We start from the raw sequence: 24,309 nt of genomic DNA, 5'->3' as shown, positions 1-24,309 counted from the left end.
GTCTTTGGGAATTTTGTGTCCTTGATACCCTTGGGCCCAATCTCTGAAGTGACAGCAAAGAAACTCGCTGAGATTTTGTTACTATATTGCACCATTTTATTCCTCTCTTCAGAGTTCCAACAGTTCAGTCTGATCCAATTTTTTATCACCTTCCCAGCGTTCTGCGCGGGGAATTTTGATAAAATGGCAGCTGAAGAAAATAAGTCGAAGAGCCTGTGTTTACAAGTGTGGAAAAATATTTTGTAGCCTGTTTAAAGATTTAAAATGCAGGATGAAGCTCGGTACCTTAAGAGGTTAGATTGTTTATTTAAAGTTGTCGTAATTTAGAAGTGTAAAGCGTGGATAGCACACTTGACGGGAATGTACTTTTGCCGATGATTTTGAGATTTCCTCTAATATGTTTTGACGGTGTTTCGATCTTGTTTAGGAGGGTTAAGGGAGGAAGCATCGATGCCCACCCAACAGAAAAGGCGATCGTTGTTAATTATGAACTGGAAGCTGTCATTCTTGGCGAGATGGGAGAGCCTATGTTGGGCGAACGGAAGGAGTGTCAGAAAGTGTAAGCTTAGCTAATAGAAATGCAGCTATTTTTCCGCCACAATTTCTAGCTAGCTAGATCTTCAATTTCAGTGTCTTTCAGTGTTCTGATAATTTTTGGTTAAAATAACCGCTAATACCAGGTAAGGTAAGTTTTATTGGTGTGAAATGCTTGTAAACAGGATCTCCAAGACAAAATATGCAATTCTCTTCTCCAGCTGTAGGCGTCACTCGTTTCCTAGTTACGACACGGCTTACAGTTTTATTGCATTTGTAATTACGCTTATGTGATGAAGAGTTTTAAAGAAATTGATAAACGGAATGGCAAAAATTCAAGTCAAAATAAGAGCACGTATTTGAATATGAATTCTGTGAACAATTTCATTTCCGATAATTTTGTTTAATTTTGAGAGAACAAGTGCCATTGGTGTTGACATTAAATTTTTAGTAAACGTACAATTGTTCTTTGATCTCTTTACTGAATTTTTATTGTATCAATAAGAGTCGTTTTGTGGCAAATTGAAACACTGATACTCATTTTTCCTTACCAAGTTCAAATCTTAGCCTTTCTTATGACACTAATGACATCATACTGCGACCAAACTAAGACTTGAAATCATAGTTAGCTCTACAAACCATGTTGAAATCTGCACACAAGTTAAAGACTTTGCCCTGATTTTCGTTATTGGTAAAGTATGCCAATCAATTATCTCCAGGAGGGGTTGACCAGTAGGTACAGACTGTGGGAAAGATCTCAAGCAACAAAGCCATGCACACAAATAGCATGAAAAACAAATAACCTTTTGAATACTAAAAAATCAAAACCCTGAAAATGAGACGCGGATCCGACTGGATCCTTAAGGCCCATGTTCACCCAAAAGACATTGTGTGCTTGCGTTGTTGTTTTGAAATAGTTCCAGTGTTTTGATTGGGCACTCGCCGGTGATTTTCAGATTTTCTGTTTGTGTAAAATTCAATGCAGGCCTTTAACTCTGAATTATCCAGAAACAATAAAGTAGACAGAACGACAAGGAAAAATGAAGTCATTTTCAAAGTGATGGATTCCTGTTAAACAGACTTTTATTTCATTCAACAGAATTCGCTTGCAAAGCTTAAATGCTACCACCAACATAGCAAAGCTTGCTTCAGAAGTCATTGAAAAGTGCAAGCTTATTCATCCTAGCAAACTTCCTGAAGTGGAACAGCTGTTGTATTACCTACAAAACAGGAAAGATACAGGAGATGGGAAAGCAAAAGTGAAAGAAAAAGGTGATGCCTTAAAACGTGCTGCTGTTCCTGCCGACTTTGAAGGCACAGAGGTATATAGACAAATAATTATTTGTTGTTGATAGAGAATCAATAAGTTGTTAACAGATATTTACTCACTGATATACATGCATGTAACATATTACAGTCAACAAAAAATGTACTCACTTTTGAGGTACCTAGAATAGCTTTTATTTTGCCTTAGATAGATGAGAATTTATGACCTACAGTATACGCAAATGCTGTGAATCAAAATATAGAACATTTTTACGAAAGATGCAAAGCTCATTTAATTTACCAAAATCCCATTCTCTATCGAAGAAAATTGTTTGTGAGTTGGGTGACAGTGTGTTGGTCTTGCTTGTGCTTCAATCCTGTATGATTTGGCCAAATCCACAGGTGCGGTGGCCTCATGTTTTGTTCGCTCGACTCCGGATCGAGTGGTCAGGGTTCGGGTCCTGGCCGGGGACATTGTGTTGTGTTCTTGGGCAAGACACGTTACTCTCATGGTGCCTCTCTCCACCCAGGTGTATAAATGGGTACCGGCAAATATAATGCTGGGGGTAACCATGTGATGTACTGGCATCCCATCCAGGGGGGAGTAGAAAATACTCCTAGTCACTTCGTGCTGCAGAAACCGGAGATACATGTAAGTGCCGGCCTGATGGGCCTTCTAGGCTCGTAGCAGACGTTACCTACACATTAAATAGACATGCTTAATGAACAGTAATATTTTCTCTCAAAGTGTAATGCAGACAAATGCATTTTGACATATTTAACAATGTGGAGCTCTAGTGGTTTTGTCATATTTCTCTCTGCCTTTTAATTCCTCATGCTCAGTTTTTTAATGGCCCATTTGTAGCATTTTGATGGCAGGTGTAAGTAGATCTCTCAGTCTCAACTTTTCACTGTTATGACATTTCATAATCACAGGGCTGTCAACCCCCAAAGTCTTCAAATATTGAGAATTGATTGGGATGGGATGATAGATGATGTCATAATGCTTGTGGCATAATTTCTGATGACGTCATATCACATATTTTACACTAAAAAATACTTGTTGATTCCATTCGACTTATGATATTTAAATCGGGAATTTTGACAAATTTTTCAGGTACATTTGTCTTTAAATACAAGTTGGAAACCAAAAGTTAAAAGTCCTTAAAACTCCCCCTGAAGCGTCAAGTAAAAACAATCAACATCTTCAAGGCTGTGCTGTAACGGCGCCCGGTCACCAGAGGTGACTAACATTTGGCTTCGGGCGAGTGAGAAAAATTATGCGGTCGCCCGGCCGGGCACTCTGGCTTATTTTATTTCTAGCAGATAAGGCGGCTAAAGTTTTAAGACGCTGGTGGTTACAGTATACAAAACCTCTAAGAAAATGTTTTTTCTGCGTACGAAACAATCGGTTTAAAGCTGTTCCACTTGATTTCACATGTAACATAATCCGTGACTTTGCACGTGATGGCTGGCGACCACACGATAAAGCGCGACCGGCGAAGCGGTGCAATTTACTTCTGTATGAACCCGGGAATCTCTGTTTATGCAAATTTAGTACTTTTACGATTTTTCTCAGCTGCACCTGCTTGGCTAAAAATATCTTTAGTTATGGTTGTTTTTCCCTTGTATATGAAAGGGAAAGATATGTTATTTGTTAATGATGAAATGATATATGAAATGGATCATATATGAACTGCGGATATGAAATCAAGTAAAGCTGTGATCCTCTCAGTTATGAATGCAATTTTTGCAATTGCGTAGAGAAGCCTTAGAAAGTCAGGACTTCAACGGGGTTACAACCCGTGACCTCACGATACCTCTAACCAACTGAGCTATGAAGCCACTGACGTTGGGAGCTGGTCATTTGTGGGTTCTAATGTTACCCGTGAGGAATGAATCGGTAACATTAGAGGAATATCTATGTGCATGTCGAATTCAATCAACTATTCGGAAAGAAAACTGCAGAAAAACTGCTATATTTAACTTAACTTAATGTTGGAGTGTTTTTGCAAGTTTGGACGGTGTGATGTTTAGGACAAAAAGAAAATTCTTGTTTAGAATGGACAACTCATTGTCTATCATTAAATCAGTGAAGTCAGAATACAGAAAAGATGACTCAATACTTGTTTGAAGCCATGTCCTTCAAAACATTCCCCTTCTTCTTGAAGGCGACTACCCATAGATAATCCTTTGACTGAAGCTGCTCTTTAGTGATGATGCGACAAGGAACTAGTACCACGATCAATGGCATTTGATTTGGGTCACTCGTATCCTTTAAGATTACAAAGCTCTCATAAAAAATGGTCTTGCTGAAACCAGTTGGTAGCATAGCCATAACATGCTTGCCTGCGTTGATAGAAGAACTTTGACCTCAAGTTTCTGTTTTACAGTGACTGCAAAAACTCTCGCATGCTCATTGGCTAATTTTTATTGTCAATAAGCGGACAGACACATAAATTTATAATTTATGCGATAATGACGCGATATTGCTCACGTCAGATTAAAGTTTCTCACATTTTTGTCTCGCTTTCTTCTCGTGTTTTGACTTAATTTTGACCCCTTTGCCTTTTTGTTATTGTAAAAAACAAATTTAAGTCAGTTTTTCATGTGTCTGTCCTGTTATTAACAGTGAATTTTATCATAACATTGTCAAAGTAGTCTGTGGATCCCTCGGCTATTGCCTCTTGGATCCTCAGCTACTTTGACAATGTTATGACGAAATTCATGATCAATAACAGGACAGACACATGAAAAACTGACATCAATTTGTTAATTCTTGTTTGGGTTCAATGTGTTAGCCATTTGATCAAAACCGCAAAAGCAATATTGTGCTTCTCTTTTCCCAGGGAAAATCGAAGACAGATTGGCATCATAGTCTGACAAGAAGTAATTATTAAAGTCATCAAAAAAATCTGCCAGTGGTCCATTGTTAATGGACCAATCCAAATTCCCCATTGCTGGTGCAACAGGAGATTCCAAACACATCAGTTACAGGAGATCATGCAGTCCCTATATCCTTGCTCAATCACCATTCTCCCCTTGGCTCTCTTGCATGACCAAAGCAGGCAGTTCGACTATTAAACTCAGAAGGGACTGCGAGCAATCTACAGCTGTAATTATTGCTTAAATTGTGAAACGTTTGAATTTTGTTATTATGGATGTTAAAATAACCAAATTTTACTGTAATGTTGTGTAAGTCCATTCTCACTAGGAATGACAAACTTTGGCGATTAATAATAATTATCGGGAGATTTCACACCGTAATCTTAAGACCGGGAGATATGGTCCAAAATCTGGAGTCTCCCGGATTATCTGGGAGAGTTGACAGCCCTGTAATTAGTGTGACCTGTGCCTTTCCTCTGTACTGAATGAAGAGGTTCATGGCTACATGTAGGTTGCCAAGATCGTCCAGCCATGGAGGCAGTCTAATTTTAGTACCAGTAGTTGAATTCCCAGGATGTCCTTGGCACCCAACGTCTATTTTGCCATGCAGTTGCTACATTGTAAGGGTTGATTTTCCCAGTCATTCGACAGTGAGATCTTATGCATTTAAAATAATGGTTCAATGGGGATTAAGAAATGACAGTGTGTTGATGATCCTGGTGTGATATCTTGTTTCATGTTCTTGCTGATTCTGATTGTGATTGTCAGCTTGATGAGCAAGCTAACATCAATGACATAGAAGATTATGTGGAACTGCTGTATGAAGAACTTCCTGAAAAGATACGAGGAACTGGACTTATCTTACAGCTAGCCAGAAATCCAGACAACTTGGAAGAACTTGCAGTGAATGGTAAGTTGGCATTTGTGTTTCTTACAATGTAGCTCGATATGTTGCTTGTGGATAAAAATAATTTTAATTGTTGGTATGATTTAGTCATCTCATTCCTGACTTAGAGGGGTTCTGCCCTGAATGAAAAAAAGCCACTCACTATTCTGTCGCTCTATGAGAGAAAAAATCTCTGGCATCCTGGGTACAGGGGGTTCTCAATTGAGGAATAAAATCCTGCTGGCAATAACCAGACAAAATTTATATGCGCTACTCTTGGGGATTGTTGCCAATTCACTGACAGTAGGGGCAGCTTTCAAATTATTTTCTCTAAAGTTGTGGTGGTCCAGAGCAAGAGAATTTGACCAAGACAATTTCAGGGTAATAAAAATGGCAGCAAAAGTAATCTAACGATATTTGACTCACTTTGTATTTCAGAACCTGTTTTAGGTGCATTGTCAAGAGTGCTGCGAGAAGATTGGAAGAAAAGCACAGAGCTGACAACCAACATTGTGTATGTTTTCTTCTGCTTCTCCAGCTTCTCTCAATTTCACTCTATCATTATCCACTACAAGATTGGTGCCATGTGCATGCAAGTGATGGAGCATGAGGTCAAGAGATATGAACAGTGGTCTGCTGAGCTAGAGAAGAAGAAAAATAATATCCTGATAAAATAGAGTCATAAACTTTAGGATTCGAGTATTCACAATTTAGTTGGCATTGACTGAGTCAGTGTAGAAGTTTCATGCAATTTCCCTCTCTGCAGTTTCCATATACATGTATCATGAATGCATTGCAAAATAACTTTTACTGGGAAAAAACACAACCTGGTCCAAGTTATTCCTAAAAGGGCAGAGTTTGATTTGTGCTACACCATTATATATACCGGTACTATTGATTAACATTATAATAAGCTAAATAATACATTTTGATTGGTTCTCACGTATCATCTATTACAGTATTATAAAATATATAAAACAAATAGATTCCATGTTACCTTGCGTCTGTTCAGGAATAGATCACAGAAGATGTCAAAATGTGGCAAGAACATCAGACACACAGCTATCACCTCGTGTGCCACTTTTTTGTTCTTACCACATTTTGACACCATCTGTGATCTATTACTGAACGGGTGCATGGCGACATGGAATCTATTTGTTAAACATATATTATCAAATCTCATTGAATAGCATACCCAATGGCGATTGTTCATCTAATGGGTAACATTTGGGACAGTGGTTGGGCATCCCAAAAATTTTTTTTTTTTTATTTACTTCCCTTTGGTGGTAAAAACTTGCCAATGGGCAATTCCAAATGTTATGGCTTGTGGGTGGTGCTATTCATTGATTAAATGACTATAAGGTATCACTGTGTTTGAACAACTTAGGCCTGATTAGGCATGACACCAAAATTATTTGTCTTTTTCCAAGGGAGCAGGGATAGCACAGTGGTGAGAGCACTCGCCTCCCACCATTGAGACCCTGGTTGGATTCCCAGGCTCAGCGTCCTGTGTGGGTTAATTACTGTATACTTGTTGGTTCTCCACTACAACAACAACATCAGTTTTATTCAACTATACTCTGGTTTTCCCCTCTCCTCAAAAACCATTTAATGATTTGATATGAGTTTATTTGATTTGAATTCAGTACACTGTCCCCAATTAGTGCCACAGCACTAAAATGCACTTGACACTAATGACTCCTTTTTGGTGGAAAACACTTGATCTATTTCAAATGCCATAGCTCAACTGGGGAGTAGTCTGATAAATCCCAGAAAAAATTCCACTCAACTGGAATGTCAAAAAATCTCTGTTGGCTGCACTAATTATTACAATGAGGGCCAACTTCAATGACCTTCATGGACAAATCCCATTAATATTGTGTTGCTGAGTATTTAGTGGTGAAATGGTTGTTTCCTTGACCTGTTCACGCAATAACAGAAAAGACTATGAAAAAGGATACAAGAAATTTCTCGGGCTTGTCAAAAAGCAAGAGCAGCTTCTACGAGGTAAATATCTCACATTCAAGCATTGACATTGATTTATAAGGAGACTGGATCCCAAGATACACATGAGCCAATTCCCTGTGAGAGAAATGTGATCTGAAATCATGGAAATAAAGCTTGTTAGGTTTGCTGAGCAAGTATCTCGGACCTTAGCTCATAGCCCTTCCCAGACTCCCTCACTTCCTCTCCTATGATAGTTAGCAGCTTCATGACTTCAAACTTTTCTAACTTCTTTTCCTGCTGTGTGGAAGAGTAGTCATTGTTGGAAACTTTTCAGAATTTCTTCTATTGATCAGTGACATTTGGTCATGGAAGTTAAGGATCAGTGGCACTGGCAAAATTGGACCCTCTAGCCATCACTATTGGCACAGTTTGGCAATTTGTTGACCTTGATTTACTGTTTAAGGACTCACTTCACTGGTGCTCACTATATCGACTGTATAATGAAGGCGGAGGATGTTTTTTTCGTCAAAGATTACGTGGGCTCTGAATTGTGCTGTATATTGTGTGCATAGCATCTCTCAGTGATCACAACTTAATCATGTGATAATCACATTCAGGGGATTACAGCATGGAACTCAGTCTGTGTTGTTATTTGGGGGGAGGTCATAGGGGGTTGAAAAAAGCTTCACTTGATCTCTTGACCATAGCATTTGGCATGTAGCTATACTACGAAAACCATAGACCTGTGGATTGGGCCTGGCTTACTGAATCACTGCGCCGCCCACCTTCGTTAAACATTTTGATGAAATTCCATTCCCACCGGCTTGAAGTGTACTGGAACGACCACAACAATGGAAAAATTTAATCCATCACATAAAAACGTCACCCGCAGAAACCTGTGGTGACGTTTTCCCTTTTACACTTATGTCCTGTATAATCTTCCTTCTTCGAGAGCTTTTCCATGATCATAAAGCCTTCCACACGCGCTCAGTTCTGCCATGGAGTCGAACACAATACCTCTCAAGAATTTGAACTATTTACATGCGAAACAATGAGGGGCAAAGACACGTAAAATTCCACCCATTCCACAGATTGGTGGTTTTCGTAGTAGCATGAATCATTGAACTTTGTAATTTTAGCGCTTTTTGTTTAATATTTATTGAAATTGGGACTAATTTTTCGAAATGACCAAAAATGCAGAAGATATTAATAGGGATGATTTGCCCCAAGTTCATAACCAAATTTTTAATTGAGTATCTATTAAGTTGTTTCTATTTACGTTGCTCCAGTTTTGACGTACCTACTCCTAAATCTTGCTGAAGATGCCAAGGTTGAAATGAAAATGAAGAACAAGAAGATTGTGAATATGCTGGTGCAATTGTTGGAAAGAGACAATGTTGACTTACTGATCCTGGTTGTCTCCTTTTTGAAGAAACTGAGTATTTTTGTGGAAAACAAAACAGAAATGGTAAGTGAATGACAAACAATAATGTTCCCACTTTGGCTGTACATCTCAGTTTGAACATTCTTTCCGTCGAAATTATCCCAACCTGGATGTACAAGTAAGTAATGTCTTAAGTGGCAAGTCTTCTATATGCCTGGAACTTCTGGACAATGGAGGGAGATCCAAGAAGGAGTATCCAGCAAGGATTTCATTCAAGTCCTCAACAGCTGTGCTCAATTGTCTAGTATTACATAAATAATTGATGTGAAAGATCCATATTTTAGTAAATTACATATATCTCCCAAAAGGTTGCAGGTTTGCAATACTAAATTTTCATTGTTCTTGATTTTTACAGGCAGAATGTGGGATCATTGAGAAACTTAACAACTTAATTCCCCACTCCAATGAGGTACATGTATGCTGACTTTGAGCCTGTGTTTATTACATTCTTTATGACAAAAGTCACGATGTCTTATAAAAATTGTGTTTATTCATCCATCACAAATGATTCTGCTTTTAAACTTCCGTATCAGGGTTTTTCAAAAGTAGCTTGCTTCCACCAAAAACTGTATGGTGGGGTCACACATGCTGTTTCAGTGTTTCGCTGTTTCGTGGTTTAGTAATGCCCTGTGAACTGACCCCCTTACTGACTCCTTCTAAAATTAAAACAAGAACTACAAATTAAATAAAGATTTAAAAAATACATAGTGGCCGATCTGAAGTAAAGAGGAAATTACACCCACCTTTAAATTTAAAAAAAAGATGGCAGTCCAAGAGATTTACCATTGATTCAACCGGGCCTTTTCTGTCAAATAACAATCCTTTCTTTTTCTATAGATGGATGCCTTGAAATCTTTCGAAACATAAAATTTACTTCCCACTCTTGTCAGAAAAAAAGACCAAAATATCTTGTATGGTAAACATAAACAGAACTGCATCAAACTAGAAGTTGTCCAGTGTCAGTAACTCAGCAGTGCCAGTTCACACTCTAGTCCGTAAGCATCCACCATAGGCAGGAAAATGACGGCCAATTCTTGTGAGAAAGGGCCAATTTTAAAATGAAAAATGCTCTTACCTGATGACCTCGCCATGTCAGTTCATCCGTGTGTAAATGCTGAATGGACTGTGGTACCTGGAAGTACTGGCCAACTTACAGATTGTTCCCACGGAAGACGTTTATTTTATTGCTTCATGTTTCCATCAAAGAGAACAAGAAATCTTAGACTATTGATTTTGCACATTTGGCATTCGTTAACGGAGAACAGAGGATTATCATTGCACATAAAAGGGGTTGGATCAATAGGAGGTTGACCCTCTTCCGCCCTCTTTACTCAAGCCGGCCAGTACATTGTATGTATTTTTAAAATCTTAATTTTTATTTCTCTAGGATTTTTATAAGGGGTCAGTAAGGGGGTCAGTGGGGGATCAGTAAGGGGATTAGTGGGGGGTCAGGATGGGGTTAGCTGACCTAGGGTCAGTCAGTGTTTTGTTAGTGCGCAAATATTATTGGCATTTCCCTGAATCACACATTCGCTAACCGTTTTCGATTTCTTCCCTTTTCTTGCAGGATCTTCTCAACATTGCTCTACGCCTTATCCTTAACCTATCATTTGACAATGAATTGCGTGCTAAAGCTGTAAAAGCTGGTCTCCTACCAAAACTAGTGCAACTTGTTTGTAAGTGAATTTGAATTCCAAATCTGTCCAGGTCATCATCTCTACAGTTTATAAGATAACCTATAAACTTTAAGACTAAATTTACACATGACATTGGTACCCTACATAAGAAAAGCCTCTGGAGACCAATGTAGAAGACATACTGGATTGTGCTTATTTTGGTTTACAATCAAGGGCAGTTCATAATTTGATATTCTCCATTTTGGAAAGTAAAGAAAGTTGAGAAAACCACAGGAAAGTCATTTTTAGAATCCTTTTATTTCTGATACATGGCTTTGCTTGATTTATCCTGTCAATTTAGCAAATGAGCTTCACAGTGTGGTAGTTCTGTGTGTCCTTTACCATATCAGCATGGATGATCAATTCAAGTCAATGTTCACCTACACTGACTGTATACCCATCGTAAGTTGCAGCAATTTATGTACTATAGTACATATATAGTGAATAGTTTGAACCCAGGAGTCACCGCTTTCCACCAGATAAGTCAATTGGTTTTGCTAGTGTTTATCTGCTGGATAGTGATTTATCCGGTGGATAGCGCTATCCACCTTTTGAACAACCGAGGCCTGAAAAATTACTCTCCCTTACAGGCTTAACAAAGTGGCAAATCATGATATTAACCAGTTGACTCCACAGGCACCCCAGGATGCCCCTACTTGACACGTAACCTCGTCTGGCATTTGACAGAGTAAAATTTGTTAAGTCACACACCCAGGAGTCAGTGGGTTAAGATTATATACCTCTTACTAACCGAGTGCGAGGTCTGTACTGTAAGTTACGGACCGAGTTTTTTCCCGTTGATTTATGGCCCGCGCGCTTCGCGCTTGGGCCATAAATCAACGGGAAAAAACAAGGATCCGTAACTTACAGTACAGACCGAGAAAACGAGGTTAGTAAGATATTTATTATATCTCTGAGGTTAACCGGCGCGCGGGCTAGGAAACTAGTCAAAGTGAAGCGGAAGGTTCAACTGCCACAAAGAATGCCGTGCCAAAATCCCAAAAACTAAATCTTCTTGGCTGTTAAGTTTGAACTAGTTGCTTGCAAGATTCAAGCAGTTTTCAGTACAAGTTTATGCAACAGAAATGACATGAAAAACTCGCAAGATGATGTTTTGTCGAAATTTTAAATTTAGCGGGCTGTACAGCGGGCCGTACTGTAGAATACGGCCCGCTAATTTAGCCAATTACAGCGCACGTACTATCTGAGAGATATAATAATAACTACTTAATAACCGAGAGTGAGGTTGTTACAGCAAAACCCCAGCAAAATCACAAAGTAAGGCCTTACCGTATTGACTGAGTGACAGCGAGGTCAGTACAGCTAGACCAAGGTTTGAGATTTTGCTGCAAAGACCTAACGGTCAAGATTATCAAGTTGTTTATTATGTGGCTAACACGCTCGCTCGCTCGTTCACGCTCTTGATTGCATCATGGGTAATCAGGGCAACATGGCGGGAAATTCAAAGGTTTGTATGGAAATTCGAAGGAAAATAAACTGTACATGACTCTACTTTATAGACTTTCGCCTTCATAAACCAAACAAATAAGTTCATGTTCACAACTGAGATGAACTAGACTTGGAGTCCGTTCTTTGGAATTCATAAATATTGCTTTTTTTGTCTCCATAAATTTTCTGTAATTTTGTGCCTTTGGAATTAAAGGAAATGTATGGCAGAAACTCTTGTTAATAAAATAATTTCTACAATAGCCATTCTCTCCAAATTTATTCTGCCGCACCTTTGAGCGCATATCTTCTGCTTTGGAAAATAAAAAACCCAAAATTGCATATCATGAATACTTTTCATCATTTTGAACTTCCTTACAAACCTTTGAATTTCTCTCCATCTTGCCCTGATTACCCATGATGCACTCAAGAGCGTGAACTCGTCTATTTGCATAATCCATAATCGGCCCGCGGGCATTACGGGAGATTATCATATGGCCCGTACGGCCCCGTGCGCGCTTTCACTGTAAAACTATTGGGAAAATGCCCGTATGAGGGCCGTACGCATTAGCGCGAGCAGGGCCGGAAAAAGCCGTACGTCCCTGCAAGAAACACATACTGCTTCGTGCGATGCAATTTAGAGGATTTCGTCGCTTTTTATCATCCAAGTTATTTACAGCCCGAAAAGTAAATGCAAACATGTTAGATAAATTTCCTGTGCAAATTTTTGTTACTTGTTTTGTGCAAACTTCGTATTCTGAGTGCTCATGAATAGTGTAAAGAGCCCATGGTATACACCATTTCCTCGGGGCAAATATTTTCCCGTCCGGCCCTCCCACTAAGTTAGAGAGAGAACGAGGTGAACTTGGGTTCAAAGGTTGGACAGAAGCCGGTTGTTGTCCGAAAGACCGAGAAGCTTGGAGAGAGAGAACGCAAGGCCCTATTTCCTTAAGAGGGAAAAGGAAAAGATGATGATGATGATGATACCTAATGCCGTAGCGCTTAGCTGCTCTTAGCCAATCACAGCGCGCGTTATACCGGCCAGAAACACTAGCCATATAACAAAAACATGCTAAAACAAAGAAAAATGATCTATAATAAAATTTGGATACACCAAATAAATAACAAAAAACAGACAAGACAAAAACTTGTATGGATAGCATCTAAATTTAGAATATTAGAATCAAGACTATTAGTATAAGTAATCGCATGGGGCCGAGTGAAATTAAGGATTAATATCGCACATTAGAAGTTGCAGATAAAGCCAGAGTTGCGCAGAAACGATGACAATTTCTGCAATTTCTGAAAATATGTGTGATATTAAATCCTTAATTTATGAGGAAACATGCCATTACTTGTTCATAATATGAAGGACAGAATTTTCTTTTATGAAGAAGGCCAAGAACGATCGCTAAACAGCACAATTACTTACGACGCAATTTCAGTGTTCAGTCAGCGTAAATGAACTGTAAAACGCCCGAATTTTAATATTGTACAGCGATGCCAAAGCAATGAAACCAGCCCAGCTAAAAACATTTACTACATGTAAAGAATGAAAGTGATTTTGTCCCGGGCAATTACCAAAATAATGCAAAATGCCCACTGTCTCAGCCAATCAGCACTGATTAATTTTAATTATTTGCCCTCTCTGTTATAAAAAAGGGTTAATTGAATTATACGTAACTTATTATCTTTTTAAACTTGTCTACTGTAACTTTGGTAGTTGATGCAACTGATGTTGGAATGCCCAGGAGACCGTATTGATCTGGAACTCATCGCGTTAGGGATCAACCTGGCTGCGAACAAGAGAAATGCTCAGCTTGTGTGTGAAGGTCCTGGATTGAGGCTATTGATGAGAAGGGCATTTAAATGCAATGACCCGTTACTGCTCAAGATGATAAGGAACATATCGCAACACGAAGGACCCACAAAAGCCCAGTTTGTGGTGAGTTGGTTGAATAGTCAAAGAGGAAGAAATTAAACGTAAAGTGTTTTGTCAGTCTTTAGGTATTATCTCTCACCCATATTTTAACTCTGGCCATCCTAAGGCAGAATATCGAGAGACTGAGGGTCTGTTTTATTCATTATTCTGACTGCAGTTTGTAATAAGGGGACTTAAAATATGTTAGATTACCGTTCGAGGGGCGAGACACAGCCCACTTCAGCAACTTCTAAAATGACACATGATTATTGTTATTATCCTCAGTCTCGTGTGAATACCTTTACAAATTTCCTCTATGGCTCTTTTTGACAAGCAAAATTAAGTGTTATTCGTACGAGCTTATCAGTAGAACAAAAAAACCCTTTGTTTCGGAAGCTAGTGAGCCACTTGTTGGTACATGTATATTAATAACAACATGTCACTTGCGGTTTATTAGGAATAAATGCTTTCCAACGTAAGAGCGTGGAGTTGGAAAGCATTTTCATTACGGTTCGTAGCAAGATTTGTTATCACTTGATGGTAATCTTTTGTTCCTCTTCTTATGGTATTTGATCTAGTTTATTCAGGCCTCTCGTCTTCTGGACAGCCATTGGACTTTCAATTTCAAGATATTCTTTATTCAGTGTAAAGCTCTATCCCTCGGAGCTGTCATGCGTTGTATTCGGTCGAGGACTACGTTTTTCAGAGGGGACTTTTATCCCTCTCTTTTTTTTTCGTAGCAGGCAGCGTCTTATGATTTTGTATTTTTTTATATATTTTTTCCTAGGTTTTCTTTCATGATAGGTTCGTTAAATAGTAACGTACATTACTTATGCCATCTTTAGAATTATGAATTAAAAATGCTCGTGCCGTTTTCTGGTGTCCACCAGGCACCCAGCACGGTCACACTCCACATTGTCGTTGTGTTCTGGTTTCTCTCGCTTTTTCGCGCGTAGCGTAGGGCAGGAGTGAATCGCAAGTACAGCCCATAGCGGAGACATCGCTTATAAGGAAAAAGTTCAAGTTTCGTCACTGGTTATCGAGTCCACACCACATGATCAACTTGAACACACTTTCTAATGTGAAGATATTTCTTTTCTAACACTGTCATTAGGAATACATAGGGGACCTTGCAAATGCTGTACAAACTTGCCCTGACGAAGAGTTTGTCCTAGAGGCACTAGGAATCCTAGGGAACCTGACAATAGAAGACGTTAATTTCCAGGGATTGCTAACAGATTACGACATGTTAAACTACATTAAAACTAAACTGCAGCCAGGTAAGACCTTTTTAGAGTAGTAAATTCGCTGAAAGAACTCTCTCGACATTTTTTCAAGTAAAGCAAAACGAAGAGTATAACTAGCTCACATATCTTTTCCCGTCACTAAGCACTAACTGCTGGTCCCAAGAGCAATATTCTTGTTGGTGCTGACCAAAAGAAGAGCAAGGTCTGGGAACGAGATTGTTTTGGTGGTTGCTCCTCCTCGTTTCCAGTATCTGCCAGTTTCCCCGTTTTATGGAAACGGGAAACGGAGATCTATGGATCAAGCTCACTTTCAAGAAGCGAAGACCATCTAATATTTTGTACAACTAAAGTCGCTCACCCTATATTACCGTTAACAACGTCAAATACCTTTATGTGTCTGTGTTCTAGGTATTGCGGAAGATGATCTTGTTCTTGAAGTAGTGATCCTTATTGGTACAGTATCATTAGATGACGAGTGCGCCACTGTGTTTGCCCGAGAGGGGATCATTCAAATGCTAATAGACTTGCTAAACGGTAAGACGGACAAATTGTTTTGTTCGTACTGTTTCTGTATCCTTTAAAGTCCCCTTCACTAGTGGCTTTTTGTGTTTGTGTTCTGGTACTGATGATGACGATGACGATTATAAAGATGTTTATGTTTACGACGTCGACAAAGGCTTTTCTTATTGGATTGAGTAGGCATGACTGCGTCACAAGGGAATAGGTGTCTCTTTTTCGTTTTTGCGAAGTTGTGTGGGTGCCTCAACACCCTATTACCATAAAGTTTGCGAGCAAGAGTAGTAAGACATAGCCTACGGTATGTCATTTTGAATGGAAAAGAATCTTTGGTGCGTCGTGATTTGAATTAGCTCAACAAGGCGGCGCGTTGACGGAAACTGAAAGCCTTTCCTACATGTACGTTGATCAGTTTACAGTATCAATTCTGCTGGCATCAGTGTTTTTTTCACTGATTGGCACTTATTGTTGTGGTCACCTTTTCACCGTTCTTATTTAGCCTGTGTTTTTAGCACACTTGGTTCTCTTGGTTCAAACGTATGCACGTACTCAGAATAGAGGAATTATGAGAATCAGGATACCCCGAAAAACAGAACATATCCTTGAAAATTATTTCTGCAGCAAATTATATGCTTTTGGCAATTTGGTTAATTTGTCGTTACCGGGAAGCTGATATTAAAAATGTTGAATAATATCATTGCCTTTTTAATATCTCGATTAAGAAATCGTAAAAGGCATCCATAATCTTTCTCCAATGTTTTCCATACGGACCCACCGTTAGTTGGATAGGGTCTGGATAGAAAAAAGCATTCGTACATAGTTGGCGTTTTCAGCTTCTTTTGCTCTGGGAAACCAGTTATTTGTTAAAATGCAGGTTGTAACCAGATTTCCCACGGTCCCAATTTTTCGTGTAGATTAAAGGGGAATCAAAACTCCAAACCATTTTACTATGCATTCAGGCTCGGGACACGTTTGTGGAAGATCTTCGAATGATTTTTTCAGCTGTCGCGTCGCCAGTTCAAGGGTGGAAAAAAAATCGCATCACCGGCGCGAGCAAAAAATCGCTCGTGTAGCCGCGGCTTTAGTCGTTCTCGTCCTAGAATCTAAAGCTCTCTAACGTGGCTGCAAAAGCGAGACCCGGGATTTTTCTGCTTTCTTTTAGCAACTTCACAATATCTTCTATCTTCGTCTTTAAGCTCTTTTTTTTTTTGCCTTCGCAGCTAAACAAGAAGACGACGAGGTGGTTTTACAGATTGTTTACGTGTTTTACCAAATGATCTTTCACAAGGCCACGAGAGAAGTGATTATAAAGCAAACTCGTATCCTTGGAATGAAGGTTCACCAGTGATGCTTTAGGCTGGGTTTTTACTAGAAACGCAAGCGACGGCACAAACATATACAAAGCCGGAAACATTCACTTGTTGTTGATATGTGTCTTTTGTCCCATGGTCTCCATCACTAGTTTACTCAGTGTTGCAGTAGGATGCTCTACCATCAAACAATAGAAGTCTCATGGTGATCTGGTGACGTAATTTGGAGGAGTGGGAAGAAAAATTTTAACGCCGTATCCCACAACCGCGCGCGGCCTTAGGTGTTATTTCCAAACTCCCTGCAGTATTTCCATCGCCAAAACTCAACAGATCATTCCGTGTCTACCACATTTCCTGTTACTGAATGAACACTCAAGTAGATCCGACAAGATCTTACCTCAGTTCTGCCATGTTGAATTCGAAAATAAGGCCGCGCGTGGTTGTGGGATACGGCGTTAAAATTTTTGTCCCCAGTCCTCCGAATTACGTCACCAGATCACCTGGAAACTACTAGGGGAAAAGCTATTATGGGTTGCCCAGGGGGCAAATTCACATTAATTTGCCCCCTGAGCATCTCATAATGTCTTTCGAAACAATAGAAATCAAAATGGCCGCCGTATCGGTAAAAAGCTCTATTGTCTTGGACTGACACAGTCGAAATGTAGCATTTTCGCAGTTGAAATGCCAATTGTTGGCAGGTTTGATTGACTATTGTTTTTCCTTAACTCGTCCCCTCCCTCAGAAGCCCCTGCTTATCTTATCGATCTGATGCACGACAAGAACACAGAAATCCGGAAAGTGTGTGATCAGACACTGGACATTATCATGGTAAAGAAGATTTAATGCTGCCTTACGTATACTTTTGTTTGCAGATTTACCGTGACCGTGTCTAAAATTATTCGTCGCAGGAAGGAAAATAATTTAGAAACGGTTTCTTCGAGACTTAGCGAAAGAGAAATCTAAAGATGCTTTTATGTCAACCTATAAGAAAACATTTTTTTTCGCTCTCTTGTCTTTCCTGCGTAGCTGACGGAATTAATGTGCGCGTTGATCTATGGGAGCGGCAAAAACATCTCGGATATCTCTCGGATAGATTGAAATCCCATCAGACTCTTCCTGCATGACATTGATGACTATGTCGACATCGATAATTCACCTCTTTTTTTTTTGTTTTATTGTCGTTTATAGTTTGTTGCAATTACTGTTACGTGTCATCTTGCTTTTCTTTCTTTGGACCATGGGCCCGTTTCTCGAAAGTCCCGAAAGTTTACGGGCCTTTTTCGGGTGTCTATCAATTTTATCTTTTAATCTTAATTTTATTGATCAATTTTAATTAAGTGTCCCCAATTAGCTCTTAGCTAAGAGCTAAATAGTTATTGACACTTGAATAAAGTTTATATATGTATGTATGTATGTATGTATGTATGTATGTATGTGTCACAATTCCCTTTGTATCTCAAGAACGGAGAGGAGTTAATTAAGTCGTCAAATTTCACAGTCAGTTGGCTTTTAGTTACTTTGAAAACATGTTAAAAGATCGGCCTTCCAAAATGAGCGATTGGCTGTTTCACAAATGGCTTTTCGGGACTTTCGAGAAACGGGCCCCAGGCCCCAATTGTTCAGAGGTTGGATAACTTTCTCCATTGGAAAAGTCATTTTGCAAATTAAAGATATACTTCACGTTAAAAATTGACCCAGGTTTTCATCCTCGCCTTTACTTAGATGTGCTTCGAGTTTGCGTATACACGGTGACGTGAGCAAAATACGGATTGAAACTTTTGGACAGTGACTCATCCACCGGGTAAAGTTATCCGGCTTTTGAACAACAATTTATGTCAACAATTCAAAATTTTTCGAAAAATCGTTTAGTAGGTGCGAGGAAACTCCTGTCAGAAGCAAGAATCGCTGTCTATTTAAGTTGATTTGGGTGAGAAAGTGGAGTGACTTACTACTCAGCAATAGTTCTTAGAGTTACCAATAAAAATCTTAGACTTAACATAAGTACTTAACCTTAAGGCGCCCGCAAACGAGGAAACAATGTTGCGGAAACTTTTTTGCGGAAGCAAATGTTTCCCTGTTTGCGGCCCCGGGAAACATTAGTTGCGGAAGCAAAATTTGCTCTCAGGGAGGGGGGCGGAGCGAAAATGTTTCTGAATTTGTTCAGGAACATTTTGCTTTCACAGCAAACGTTTCCTTGTTTGCGCGCCGAGGAAATGTTTCGGGAAATAATGTTTCCGCATCAGTGTTTCCTCGTTTGCGGGCGCCTTTGGACTTAAACTGGTACTGAGACTTGTCAATGAAAACTCATTTAACTTTTGTTACCCACAATAATGTTGTTACCTGTCAATTTTTTTGAAAACTTGACTGTTTTCTCTCACCTCGCTCAGGAGTATGATGAGGAATGGGCAAAGAAGATTCAAGAGGAGAAATTTCGCTGGCACAACTCTCAGTGGCTCGAAATGATAGAGAACCGTGTCCCGATGGAAGACGATGACAGCTTGATGTATGCTGAGGATGGGCTTATGGATGGAGATCCTTTGGACAGACCAGACCTATTCTATGGTCATCCGGGATATGACGACCCTGTCACGCTCATGTCACGTGAAGGGGCCATGACCCCGGAGTATATGATGGAGGGCACGAGCGAGTACGGGATGTATAACGGCGATGCGTATTTAAGTCCCGCGGGTCATCCCGTCAGCGCGTATGGTATGGCACAGTACGAAGGATACCCAGATGACAGAATGGGATATTTAAAAAAGGAAGCAGCGGGTATGGGGACTTGGGGACATTTAATAGATGATGAACCTGACCAGAGCCCTTACAGTGCCCCACAAGAGCAAGTTGCGCGACCTAGTAGTCGCTATGGACGCCCTGTATCACCTGGGTACACGGCCACAGATGTTTATGGGCGTCCTGTGTCAAGAATGCGTTCAAGCTACGAGGACATGCAATATGGGTATAGATAGTATCGCTGTCATAGAGAAATCATTTTACGATGACGAATATTGAAAATAAAGTGAGGTTCTTCAGGTTTTCTCTCTCTTAAGAGAGATTTTAGTTGAGGCTTAATATGGTTCATGTTTTGAGGTCGTTGACATTTCACTGAAGCATTCCCTTTCATTTACAGATGCTATTTAAAAACGGTTGTCTTAATTCTTGTCTATCAAATTTAAATAGAAATCTCAACAGGGTAACAAAGTTGTTGTTACATGACAGGGGTGTTAGTAAAGTGAGCCTGCTTTTCTGTAAAGCCATTATATCAAGGACACGGTTTCCGATGCAATTGTTTCTAGTAATATAGTGCAGGTCATACTTCCATGGGACACTTGATTTTACATGTCAAACAAGTACACTAACTAAATGCTAATTTAATAGCTCTATTTCTGTAAAACTGAATCTTTTACTCATAATATTAATGATGACTTTAGCCACACACCCCCTACCCCTCCCCCCCCCAAAAAAAAACAATGTTGAAAGATGTCGGGCCTTCCATACACCTGTCTTACTTTCTCAAACTATTAAAAATGCAACATTGTAAAGGGAGGAGGGGAAAATAGTTTGGAAATATGTTAAGTGTCCCAACACCTATGACCTGCACTGTAGTTTGATACTACTCTGATCTGAAGAATTTTAAATGTACCTTTAGCCTCCGTAGCTGGCGGAATTGTTGGGGCGAGAGACAAATAACGAGTTTGTTCCGCCAGCTACGCAGGCTGGTGTACCTTTAAAAGTTACAATTCAAAGATCCTTTGATTCCTCAAACGAGCGTAACATTAAACGATGTCAGATTGTCAGCCTGGCCTGCATTGTGAACCGTAACTTCCGGCGCCAAAGCTTGTCATGCAGATGTGCAATCGCATTAGTTCTGTCAGTGACATTTCACGTTAGCGCCTGACGGAAAAACGAATTTGGTGACTTTAATTTGCATGAGTCATGGAAAGGAATGAACACTCGTGAGTTTCAACTTCCTTTCAACGGGGAAAATAGGTGGGGCCATGATTTCTACATTCAATGCCTTTCTACGATGAGGGTCTCCCTTGTTCCCGAAACTCCTTTCAAACTTGTTCTCAGCTTTTTGATCTCTGAAATGGTTTATGCTCCCTTGTTGCCTAACTGAGATATTTTTTCTTTGTCAACGTAGACATGTTTCCTAGTTCTCCAAAGCCCCTGGGACACTCTACGATTCTTAAAGAGGACTCTGAGACAATTTTTGCAAAGTGGCGACATGTACCACAACGTACAAGTCCCCGTTGCCAAATTTCCTCTTCAATGCCACGTGGCAAGCAACAAAAGCTGGGAGCTAAAAAGTAATTTAGCTTTCCAGTTTTTGCACTTCGTGATGACTCAAATTTCATTTCTTTTGTGTACCTCCAGGCCCTATCATCGTGATTACTAATTGTTTATTAATTTGATTGGAAATCTGAAAACCTCGAACCTAGGCTGATTTTCTTTTCCCTTTTTGTGAAGAGGTAGGAAAAGAGAGACAGCCTGGGTTCAAGCATGAAAAATGAATGAGTCAGCAAGCGCAGGGGAAGAGGAGAGCATGGGAACTGACGCCCTTAGAGCGAAAACACTCACGCTCATGATACTTTCCCCTCCTTCAGGAACTTACTCACCAGGGTGAGGTCATGACCCCTCTAATTACTCCTTCGCCTCCCTTAGCGTTTTCTGTTTCACATAGAACCGGAATTTTTTCATGTTACAAAGGTGTGCAGGTTTTTCAGGATTCATTCTAAAGCACACCTATTTATCAACTACAGTCAATTGTTGTTGGTAAGGCTTCTAAAACCATGAGTTGTTGCCGAAATTAAGAGCGTCTGACGCTTTATCTTGTGCGAGATAGGGTTAATTTTAAAGAAAAGGGGAACAGTTTTCTTACAAGGGACTGTGGACTGAGCAGCTTGAAACACAGTATTTTTTACGAGACCAGTCTTTAATAGTATCTTGTAATATAGCAAACAATATAGCATATCTTCAAACAAAAACAATTTTTGTTGTAGCATTTCTACATAAAAAAGTTAGTATTATGACAATTTCGTCTATTAGGCCAAGATTAATCTATTGCTCCATAATAATATTAAAAATCAGGCTGCGGCATTTTAATTGTAGCTGGTCCTTCTGGGATGACAGAGAATACGACTTAACAGTACACGAATTACTTCAGCCGCAGTTTGTCTTCCAAAGCCGATCGCAAATCATCGTCACTCTGAAAAGAAACGAAGAAAAGAAGTATTGAATTAAACCCCATGAAAGCTTCAAGTTTCATTCTACGACCTAAGAAATATCTCTCTGGTTTGAGAAGCTCGATGGAATGTTTCGCAGATCTGCGCTCTTTCATCAAATTTTCAGAGGTGCAACACTTATACGGGCATTTTGACTACGGTCAGGTTTAGCGTTGTCTGCCCCTCTTGATCTCTGGGAAGGTATGTGATGATTACAAATTAAAAGTGTGTCTTTTTGAAAAGATTCTGATAAACCACAAGAAAAATCGTGTTACCATCATTGCGTCGTTGCCATCGCCACTCCCAGCAGGTTCCACGGTTGGTAGACGCGTTGGTTCTACCATGGGATCCTGGTGAAGCAAGAACGGAAAAACCTTATTTAACTATTTGGACTCGGATGAGGAAAGGTTTTGAAATCCGTCAGCTTGGTGGCGGGCCGGAGAAAATCATCTTGATTTACAAGTTCGTTTTTCTAAAAACGTGCAATTACGTCAGACTAAAGAAAATTAATCAAGTTAAAATGTGTTTCACTATCTTCTTCTTTTGTCTAGAGGGAATTTGGAAAGCAAAATTGACACCGATTTTGGAATATTAGGCTGATTTTTTTATTTCGCAATTTGTTAGTTTTTAAGCAAGCAAGAAAGAAAAAGTGAAATGCGGGAACTTTGCAACTTATCCGGCACGAGGGCAAAAACGTTTTGGTTAGAATTAGCTTCCCTCACCTGAAAGATTCCGTTTGGCTTATAGGTTCAATTTTCTCTTGTCGTAAAGTGAAAAAAATGTCGAGATCCCGTAACTCACCACTTCAGATCCATTGTTATCTGCGGACTCCTCATCATCCTAATCGACGAGAAGAGAACAGTTATAATAATAATAATAATAATAATAATAATAATAATAATAATAATAGTGATGATGATAATAATGGTTTATTGGCAATTTATCATATGCAGGAAACAAAGAAAAACTAACAAAATACATTAACAACTACAAAATTCCGTGAAAAATTGTGAAAGGAGGTGGAAGAGGTTATCCCTTTCTAGTCCACCTCCTCAACTATAATAACAATATATATCAGTTTACAAGTGAACACACTAGAGATGACATGTTTTGGCTAAACAGTTTCTTAACTTTCCTTAAATGCCTCTGGATCTTGTAACTCGTCTTCGCTTTCGTCCTATTATCATAAAAACAAAAAGAAAGCTTTCAGATTGCAATCAGGATAATTTAGTCAATTTGGAGCGTGTATATGTTATACATGTCTGATTAGCCATTTTCGATTCGGACCATAAGGTTTTAGTGTTCCAGTCAGTGTTGAGATTGGGTTTTTCACGATATGTAAGCAAGAGAGTATGAATACGTTCATACTCTCTTGATGTAAGATAACTGCGATGTAGACTTTAAACTATACTTGAATATACCATATTTATGATTATACGTTGCCTTCTCTTATCGTGCGCAATGTGAATACTGCCTTGGTCCTTCCTTTTCAAAAGTGATGAGAGCTGACTTACATGTAAGTTATTTAATCTTTACTATCAAATACAAGTACATACTACAAATTCAAGTGAAATACATTAATTTTGAAAAGAGATTAATTTTGAATCGGTTCTAAGAAGTTCATTTAGGCTGACCAAACTGAGCAGAAAACCCTCAAAAAGGAATAACAAAAATCAGACACATCACCCACGGTACCGATAACGAATGAGAGACAAGTTCATTTTTAATTAACATAGGTGCCCCCTATCCACCAGCAGCAAATTTTGAAGATCAAACTGAGAGGACTGAAGCAATTTGATTTTTGTTTGTATTTCGGTATTTTTCTACAGATTGACCACTGATCATATTCAAAATATAAACCGCGGGAACTGAAAAAATACAGGCTATCTCTATATAGCTCTATATAGCCGAGTCATTTCTTGCGTCTGAAATTACACACTGTCATCATTGTTACTGTGCAGGATGGCTTTAATTTTTGATTGGGGTGGATTAAATCTCTAAGGAG

General features: G+C 39.3%; 2 protein-coding genes across 2 annotated transcripts in view; one reads left to right on the top strand and one right to left on the bottom strand.

Moving 5' to 3' along the window:
• The first annotated feature begins 165 nt into the window (after window positions 1-165).
• LOC138021425 (kinesin-associated protein 3-like) lies at window positions 166-20,125 on the top strand. Its single transcript, XM_068868302.1, has 16 exons — window positions 166-293; window positions 428-559; window positions 1,634-1,856; window positions 5,455-5,596; window positions 6,011-6,232; window positions 7,502-7,579; window positions 8,809-8,987; window positions 9,319-9,372; window positions 10,531-10,639; window positions 10,941-11,041; window positions 13,809-14,030; window positions 15,121-15,286; window positions 15,662-15,787; window positions 16,990-17,088; window positions 17,822-17,907; window positions 19,467-20,125. The coding sequence occupies exons 1-16, from the start codon at window positions 265-267 to the stop codon at window positions 20,046-20,048; spliced, it is 2,550 nt and encodes an 849-aa protein (XP_068724403.1). The 5' UTR covers window positions 166-264; the 3' UTR covers window positions 20,049-20,125.
• Window positions 20,126-21,996: 1,871 nt separating this feature from the next.
• Window positions 21,997-24,309, bottom strand: part of LOC138021469 (uncharacterized) — a 2,572-nt gene continuing 259 nt past the window's right edge. The window contains exons 2-5 of the mRNA XM_068868356.1: window positions 23,442-23,481; window positions 23,106-23,146; window positions 22,580-22,654; window positions 21,997-22,288 (exon numbers count right to left, since the gene is read on the bottom strand). Of these exons, the coding sequence (XP_068724457.1) occupies window positions 22,238-22,288; window positions 22,580-22,654; window positions 23,106-23,146; window positions 23,442-23,481 (207 nt within the window). The 3' untranslated portion in view covers window positions 21,997-22,237. The remainder of the gene's footprint in view (window positions 22,289-22,579; window positions 22,655-23,105; window positions 23,147-23,441; window positions 23,482-24,309) is intronic.

The sequence above is a fragment of the Montipora capricornis genome, chromosome 2 (assembly GCF_036669925.1).
Source record: "Montipora capricornis isolate CH-2021 chromosome 2, ASM3666992v2, whole genome shotgun sequence".
Taxonomy (NCBI): domain Eukaryota; kingdom Metazoa; phylum Cnidaria; class Anthozoa; order Scleractinia; family Acroporidae; genus Montipora; species Montipora capricornis.
Note: the sequence above shows the minus strand (reverse complement) of the source record. Positions and strands in the feature narration are given on the sequence as shown.

Bases quoted from the DNA above. Each gene is read 5' to 3' on its own strand.
- LOC138021425 (XM_068868302.1), top strand. From the start codon at position 265: ATGCAGGATGAAGCTCGGTACCTTAAGAG. The intron at 7,580-8,808 runs GTAAATATCTCA...ACGTTGCTCCAG, and splicing joins GCAAGAGCAGCTTCTACGAG to TTTTGACGTACCTACTCCTA. The intron at 8,988-9,318 runs GTAAGTGAATGA...TGATTTTTACAG, and splicing joins TGGAAAACAAAACAGAAATG to GCAGAATGTGGGATCATTGA.